The sequence below is a fragment of the Zea mays genome, chromosome 5, assembly GCF_902167145.1.
Source record: "Zea mays cultivar B73 chromosome 5, Zm-B73-REFERENCE-NAM-5.0, whole genome shotgun sequence".
NCBI classification, from domain to species: Eukaryota; Viridiplantae; Streptophyta; class Magnoliopsida; order Poales; family Poaceae; genus Zea; species Zea mays.
The window spans coordinates 184,041,992-184,051,038 of record NC_050100.1 but is presented as its reverse complement, the minus strand read 5'-3'; the positions used below and the strand labels follow the sequence as shown (position 1 = coordinate 184,051,038).

Genomic DNA, 9,047 nt, shown 5'->3' with positions numbered 1-9,047 from the left:
CCGAGACAAACAGTCGAGCTCGGGACCCTGAGAAACAACCAGGGAGGGCACTAGGGCAGGGACAGGACGACCAGACAGGCTCCGCGTTTCCCGGCCCGCGAACGCGAGCGCGAGTTCATCGCCTTCCCGGTTCCCGCCGCGCCGCGGGCTTTCCCGCCTTCCCCGAGCCCTCCTCCCCCGCACACCCACGACCAGTGTGTGGGTGGAGACTAGTGGGAGTGGGAGGCGTTATAATCGGTCGGCGCAAGGACGTGGGGGAGAAGGGGGGCTAATCCGGCCGTGCACGCAACCGGACCGGGCGCGGTAGCCAGTGCGTAGGCGCCGTTCCGCCGCTGCCGCCTCGCCCGGCGTTCCTCGCCGCCAGCACAGGGCGTGGCCGGAGTCCGCGCGCCACCATGGCAAGGTACTAGTCATCGTCCGCTTCTTCTTTTTTTTTTCTTTTTTTCTTTCGGTCGACATCGTCGTTAGGGCTTGCCTCGATCACGCGGCGCATTCGGGATTCAGGTTTGGTTGGGCGCGGGTTTAGTGATGCGAGGGTTCCGTCTTCAACAGTGTAGTACCGATGTGTAGCTTCAAAAGATCGTGGATTACGATTACTTCTGGTAGCACTAGCACACTGCTCCGAGCCAGATTTTATCATGATCAGTTTGCCATCCATGCCCGGATTGGGGATAAGAAACACAAGAAAAGAAGCAGACAAACAGAGCATATGCCCTATTGCCCTGCCCTGATGTGTGACAAGCATTTTTGCTCGGCTTGCTTCCTGCGGTCACAACATGTACGATAATGTTTAGTAGTGTTGATGTTGCGTTCTTCAGTCTATGCTGTACCACTGGAGTCCAGCCACCAATTGGTCTTGCCGGTGTTTTATTATCAATAACGGGGCATCAAATAACTCATGTTTTTGTTACACATAGACTACTAGTGTAGCTAAAAAAATACATAAATTTTAAGTATCTGAGCATGTTTGTCTTCAAATTATCTTGTGGAAGTACTTCTGGGACAAACAAGCACCAATATGCTTCTTTTGTTACAGGTCATGGCTGATAACTTGTAGGGGAATTGCTAAGAAAATAAGGTACACAAATCCTGGCGCTAATCACCATATAAGTGAACTGGTTGCAGAAGCACGGAGGGAATGCCCAAACTGCAGTTATATTATTGATAACAGCGATGTAAGTACATTTGTTCTGTTTAGGTTGTTGGAGAAGGGGCATTTGGCTTCCAGACCATGTCGTAGATGTTACATATCTGAGCAAGTTTTTCCTGCATTTCAAATTCTGCAGGTTGCCATGCAGTGGCCTGGGTTGCCTGCTGGAGTCAAGTTTGATCCTTCTGAATTGGAGTTGCTTGAACATTTAGAACAGAAAGTTGGCCTGGGAGATTCAAGACCACATGTGCTCATTGATGAATTTATTCCAACTATAGACAATGATGAGGGAATCTGCTATTCACATCCTGAAAATCTTCCTGGTATATAATCATGTCTTGAGATGGTGTAGTTATTTATGAATCTGTTGTTATATTCACATTCTGAATTTGGTATTTATTGACCTCGTAGGTATGAAAACAGATGGTAGCAATGCTCATTTCTTTCATAGAGTTTCAAAAGCGTATGGTTGTGGTCAGCGCAAACGTCGAAGGACCATCAACTGCAGTGATCACACTGTTTCTGATGAGCATGTGAGATGGCACAAGACAGGGAGATCCAAAGCCATATATGAAAATGGTGTTATAAAAGGTTGGAAGAAAATAATGGTGCTGTACAAAATTTCGCAAAGAGGCAGAAAGCCTGATAGAGCTAATTGGGTAATGCATCAGTATCATCTTGGAGAAGAGGAAGACGAAAAGGACGGGGAACTTGTAGTATCTAAAATATTCTGTCAGTTGCCAAATAAGAGTATGGAAATTTCTGAAACAGAAACTGCTTATGAAGAACCTGGTGCACCTGCTTCGGTGATTGGTCCGAAAACTCCAAAGACAGTCACACCACAGCCACGCCATCCTAAAAATAGTCCATGTGAAACTGAGCAGAGTATTTTCATCCTGCAGGACCAGGTAACTCACTAACTTCTTTTGGGATCACAGTGACGTACACAAAAATTGCTAGATCAGAGCATAAATGTGTTGCTGAAATTACACAAGTAGGCATATGAAGAGAAATTGAAACTGATATGCACTTAGCTTTGTCCAGAACCTCTATTACCTCCCGCTAAAACCAGTGGGGACCTAGGACTAGCGATCTGACAGACATATTAACCCTGCATGTTTCAAAATGAGCGCCAAACAACATCAACGCTAGTTTATAGATGGACTTAGAGTTTGTATAATCTTTTTTTTGTTGAAGTAGACAATCACTATCAGAGTATCAGTATCCTAGAAATATATATTTCTGGAATGAAGAGGCACGACAGTGTGCCTATTTCATTGATGGAGGTGAGAGCATCCTGGAAATATGTGCACTAATCTTTTCGGCATGGTGGGTAAAACCTTACATGTTTGCAATCCCATTGGTGCATTGCCATAATCTTGTTTTCATGACCATTTCCACTGCCCTAAGTTTGTAGTTTCGATACAGCTACTACTGGACGGTGAAGACGAGCCTACCATGCCTATCGTTAGTCTGGCGGATGATGCAATGAACCCTGCATGGTGTGCTGTAGCTGAAGAAGAGCAGGTTGTTGGAGAGGCATCTCGGGCTCAGTCAAACTCAGATGAACCTCTTCTCTGTCGCGAAGACCCAAATTCCTTAAACGACGAAGCATTGCTTCCCTGGGACTATCCGATTCTGTCGCAATGCAGGAGTGAGATTTTTGATCGGAACCTGAATGGATACGGGTTGCCTGATCTCCATAATGTGGATCTCGGCACGCCTCCAGATCTTCAGCTTGCTGTAAGCTTATCCTTCTGGTATTGGGGGGGTCCCAGTATTGTTTGCTAATTGCTCTGATGCATGTTATTTCTTTCGTATTGCGACAGGATTTCCAGTTTGGCTCTCAGGAAAGCCTCGGCAGCTGGCTGGATCGCATCTAGGAAGATACTAAAGTACGTATTTGGTAGAGCAGCTCAGCAACCTGATCGATGGGCATCTTTTTTGCACATGATATGGTAACCGGTGGCAGCTATTTTTGGGCTTGCAACACAAAGATTGCATTCTTGCATTAGTGTTGTATTAGTGTTGCGCTGTCAAACTTTATCTGGAAACCAAAGAACCTTTCGCTCTTTTCTATTTTCTTTAGAACCTTTAACAGCTGGCTATCAGAACACTAGCCTTGAAATATAGCTGTAAGTTTTGTGGCATGGTTGGTGCAAACCTACATTGCCCCGCTGTATATAAGATCGGTGCCTTGAGATCTTTGACTTTATGAGTTCAGAGTGTTCTTGTAATAACAATGCAAAACTGATGAGGCAGTCCAGCTGCGCCTAGTCTAATCTCTAGAGAGTGCGAAGTTTTGGACTTCACACATGCAACTGGCAAGTAAAAGCATTGTTTAGAAGGTACAAACAGCATATTGTGAACTTTATTAGTCTAGAGGCTAATCTCCTTTAGACCTGTTTGGTTCGCTGCCTAACTTGTCACACTTTGTCTAACTTTTCTGCCTAAGATTAGTTATTCGATTTGAACGACTAACCTTAAGTAAAGTGTGGCATAGTTAGCCACGAACCAAACAGCCCCTTGTATAGTATATTTTGCCTGTATCGGACAGGATACGTCTCGACTGGTGTGCCCGTCGCGGCGTCGCCATTCACCCTATCCACCAGAGGAGACAATTGTATTTTTTGGGACTATAAACGTGACGCTTTGCAATAATACCATTCTAAATAACTGTCTCGCAAAAATGGGTCTACAAACGTCTTCTAATTGATAAAGACACCATTTACTGTATTTCCTTTCTTTTGTATTTTTTTACGTGTATTCTCTTCTCCACTAGACAGATTTGCCCTTCTCTCATTCTATCACAGAGATATCGTTGTTCTTGTTAGTCTCCTGTACGCAGCACCGCCAGATGAGGAGAGGAGACTGCTTGCTGCCACCCAACGCCGCCAAACTGGCCATGAAGGCCACCACGCCTACCACGGTTGTCCACGTGCCGGGCAGGGTTGCCACCGCACCAAGCACGGAGTCCCCATGCACTGCGCCGTCCTCCCCTGACGCCATGGTCGTCGACTTTCCTCCCCTGTCATCTGCGATGGAAACGCAAGCACTGGCCATGGTCGCAGCTTCCACCAGACTGGCCACGCCTGCCGCCCCACCAAGCACAGACTCCCCCGACATCGCACGATCTTCTGTCGACATGGCCACGAACTCCTCTCCCATGTCTGCCACGATGGAAGCGCACACCCTGGAGACGCCGACGTTGGACAACAGACTGCACACCGCGGCGCTCGCCTCGGACGAGCCGGCCTCCGCCCTACCCACGTTTGCCGAGAGAAACGCAGTTGAACCAGGAGATAGAGACGAACGATAGAAAGTAGAAACCCAGGGCAGGGGCAATTTTGACTCTTAAATGATAAATATATGAAACAAATTATAAAAAGGAATAATACATATTAAATGGTAGTATAATCAATTAGAATATATTTATAGTCCCATTTTTACGAAGAAAATCTTTCAGATGACATTTGTGCGAAGCGTAATGTTTAGAGTCCTAGATATACAATTATCTCCCACCAGAGTGGCAAGGGGGCAGTGTCAGAGGGTGAGGCTTGTCCAGTTGATTGGGATCGGGTCGAAGCGAGGATTGGGATCGGGTCCAAAGGTCCAGAGTTGTGCAAAAACCTGCCCACGCGATGTGATGGGCCTTCCCCACCCCACTTCGCCCGTAATGGCATACAATAGAGTAGCACGATCGATCATGTGTCCGTCCTGAGACTGACTGTGACTGAGGCTTGCAGCAAGGGATCAGAACAGAAAATAATCCAATCCACAAACAGGGAACAGCTCTTCCTGAACGGACATGATGCATCAATGAGGGCTGCAAACCAAGACAGATCTACAGCACTACGTACAGCAGAATCTTGAGCCCGATCTGCCGGCTGCCGGCGATGCATCGCAGCGGCAGCTAGCCAGGGGACCGCGCGCTGGCCACTGGCGATACCCTGCAGTGCGCGGCATGGATGATCGCGCAGGGAAGGAATACCGTGGCCTTGCGGCGACTTTGAAGGGCACGGAGACATGGCGCACATGTGCCGTGTCATGCTCATGCGTACGAAGCTGGGCGGGCTGTTCACCAGTTCCCCGCAATTGTCGTACGTACGCCATTCCTGTTCTACCATATACAAGTATAGTAAGTACCTAGTTTCTGAAACTAGCCATTGGAGTTGCACCAGAACTTGGCCTAGAGCTATTTATGCTCCACCACTTCATCCATTTAGGGTTAGGGTTGATTTGATGATAAGAGGATCACGAGGGGATTAGAGGGTATTGAGTGGGAAATAAACTAATTTTCCCCTCACCAAATCAGCCCTTAAGGTCTATTGCCCGTTCGATCGGCCGGCTGGAAAACCCCTTTCAGACTTTCACAATCTACAATCAGAAATTGCGGTGCCAATATATAGTTGCTTCTGTTCTCCATCCTTTTCCTAGAATTAAAGTTCGTGGCTGTGGGCCAGGCGGATATCGAGCGGTCACTTCGCCGGGCAGGAGTGCCCATAAAATGTGCTGGGACTTGGGAGGGGGGGCTCGTTTCATCTTGACGATAATGTCATGCGTGGTGGTGCCGGAGAACCACTAGTTGGTTCGTGTTCTACTACTGTTCTTGTGTGTGACAGTACGAGAGACGGCAGCCACGGTAACGGCCGGGGCCGGCCGGCCAATCGCGCACGACGGTCGTCACACGCGCGCGCCAACTGAAAGCGAGGAGGCTCAACGGAGACACCCCCATCGAAGCCGGTCGGCCGTGCTTGTGCGTCTCTGGACTGGACGTGTACTGTACTGGCGAGGCAGCTTCCATGCACCGCGCTGCCGCTCGGTGCATGCCGCCGGCGTGCGTGTGCGTCGCTTGTCATTGGCCCGGGTGGCTTCTGCTGTTCACGCGGTCGGGCCCGTACAGCTACCCGGCTTCTTGGTCGATCTTTCGCGCGCCTGTGATCCATGACGTACGCGCGGGCAAGGCAAGGCAATGCTTCGTCTTCGCCTTCGGGTTTTCCCCTGCAGCCTTGCCTTGGTGGCTAGATCTATCCATGTCGCCGCAACGCAACGCAACCGCGCGTGGCATGACTGCATGAGCGCTCGGCCGGGGCACGACGGCGACTGCTCAGGGAGCTAGCAGGGACAGAGAGACATGGCGCGAGTCCTGGACAGCATGCCCGCGCGCTGTAGCTGTATTCTGCGTCCATGCACCCGAAACTGCTCACATGTACGGGCCGGCCCTGCGATTGGGAGCTCCTGTAGGCCGCTACCACTCCCTGTTGCTCCTTTGTCTTTACGCCGGGTTTGCCCTACGATACGAACTCACCCGCTGTAGGAATGTCGTCCAAGTGAAACCAAGAGCCCGACCCTGCCGTATTCATGGCTTGCTGCGAGACGGGTGAGCCTCGCAAAAACTGAGATCCTAACCATCGCCGCCGCCGTCTCGCACCGTTTCAGTTAGCGGCGAACGCGCACCAGATAATAAGACTTTGGCACGCGCTCTGCTCTTGCCGACTTGCCGCTTGCGGGACGTGGGACATGAGCGGCCGGATCAAGAGTGATCAACCACGGGCGGCGACGTCGACCATCTTGGACTGGATGGCGCACGCGGATCACGCGCACGCACACCTGCACCGCCCTGCCCCTGCTGCCTGCCATTCGTCGTTCGTGCGTGCACGGTGAATCCATGGGACACGTGTGTAGTTCTGGACGACGATCAGATGATGATGTATGAAGCGATGGTCGAAGCGACGAGGCAGCTTCCGTGCGAAACGCTGTGCCGTGCGGTGCCCGCCGACGAGACGTCCGTTGCGCTGTCACCCCACCAAGGCATGGCCCGGCCGTACGTCCACCGGCTGCGGCTAGGCGTCCAGACTGGCTCGTAGCAGCACTGAGTCGTCTGAGCGTACTGCTCACTGACACCGGCCCTGGTATGGAGATGCATGCATGGTCGTATACGGACACTTACGCTAGCTGTATGGCCGGCGGCAGGGAGGAGTGGACCCTGATCGACGACGACGACGACAATGAAGGAGATAGACTGCGGCCTGCAGACAATGGCCCTACGGGCTTCATACCGCAATGGTGTGCCGTCACGGCCGCCGGCCCGGCGCCGCGCCGTGGCGCCGATGCGGTTGCAGTGTCGCACGCAAGTTGTACTGCTAGTCCAGTCTACTGGAGTACGCAACACAAGCAGCACGTGGACGACACTGCAGACGATGTGGGCATTCAAGGCCTTGGTTGGGGATCAGGTCCAAAGTCAGAAAACTACACGGCCCAGTGGGCCAGGTCTAGTACACCTCCCTTTCGTTGTAGGAGCAGACTTCTTAGACTTTGGGGAATACTCGAATACTGGAACAATAATGGAGTAAAGTTCCCAGCTCATTTTAATTTTATGTAAAACCTAAATGCACTCTAGCTAAACAGGCATGGCACTAGTATAATTAGACACAACACTATTAGCCACTATTAGTAATCGTGTCGTGCCGGTACTAGTGCCTAAACATCGGTCTAGGTACAATACTATAGTGTCTAATCGTACTGTACTGACACTATACAACACTAACACATAATAGTGCTCATACCAGCCAAGACACTATTTTCACCTTAAGAGCTCAAAAAATATATAAGGTCTTTAAGAATATATATATAATTTTAACCTAAACAGTTATACTATTATAAAGTGAATTTATTAGATTTAAAATCATAACAAACCACAATTCACAATCACATATACACATCCCACTTACCATCTATGCTCAAACCATCTCCTCTAAAATCTCTCTTCCCCCTTCCCTTATGAATAGTCGATCGAAACCTTTAAATGAGTTGTCTTCCCTCAAGAAAAAATGATTTAATATTGTGTCACAGTATGGAATATGTACTATTTCTAAGATTTGGACCACATGAGATTGGGAAACTCCATTGTGATAGAGTGGAATGGCAACATCAGCTTAGTGTGTTTGTCCCCTATAATTTAGGCATATATAGAATAGTCATATGTACCTTGTTGAAAATGAAGGCGATACTTGCTAAACCTACCCCCTCTCCATCAATCTATTCGTCGTTCTAGACCATGAGCACCCACCCTCACTACAACAGCTACAGTCAGAAGCCGCCGAAAATAAGCTATTTTCGGCGGCAACTGGCTTATTTTCGGCGGCTTCTGGCCGCCAAAAAAAAACTGGCCGAAAATAAGGCTTTATTTTCGGCGGCCAGACAATCAGCCGCCGAAAATAAAAAAATGCTGAAAATAAAATCCCTATTTTCGGCGGCCAGAGGGGCCGCCGAAAATTACTAATTTCAGAGCAAAAAAAAATTGAAAAAATGCGAAAAATAACAGAATTTCATACAAAATTCATACAATAACAGAAATTCCATACAATAACAGAACATTCATACTTGAGTTCACAACATAAAACTTGAGTCCATACAAATATAAAGTCCACAAATAGTCCATACAAATATAAAGTCCACAAATAGTCCATACAAACATAAAGTCCACAAATAGTTCATTACAACACAGTGCGGCACAAAGCTAACTTAATCACACATTTGGGGTCGTTGGAGTTGTGTCCACTACCTCCAGAAGCCAATAACTGGTCGACGAAGTCGTGTAACGGGTTTGGATCCTAAAAAAAAGATGACATTAATAACGGCATTGGTTACATGTATAACGACTATTCAAACAAATTGTTTCTCAAACTAACCTCTCCTGCATAAGCTCCCTCCCCTGCATAAGCTCCTCCTGGTGCTGGTATGACCGGTGGTGGCGTGTTGTGGCCCATGACCCCGGATCCCTACAAAATCAAGTTTAGTAAAGATTTGACAATTAGGTTGATACAAACGACAAGTCTTAACTAAATTGAATAACCTGAGGTGGAGGTGGCGGAGCATGTAATCCCCACTGAGGCAT

At 48.6% G+C, this 9,047-nt stretch overlaps 1 protein-coding gene across 1 annotated transcript; it reads left to right on the top strand.

The window, feature by feature from the left end:
- On the top strand, positions 1-3,359 carry LOC100383487 (uncharacterized). The gene is given in 6 exon segments (NM_001176135.1): positions 1-403; positions 1,037-1,175; positions 1,287-1,473; positions 1,562-2,058; positions 2,579-2,893; positions 2,980-3,359. Coding segments are annotated over 6 exon segments (1,200 nt in total). The 5' UTR covers positions 1-395; the 3' UTR covers positions 3,034-3,359.
- Positions 3,360-9,047: the final 5,688 nt, after the last annotated feature.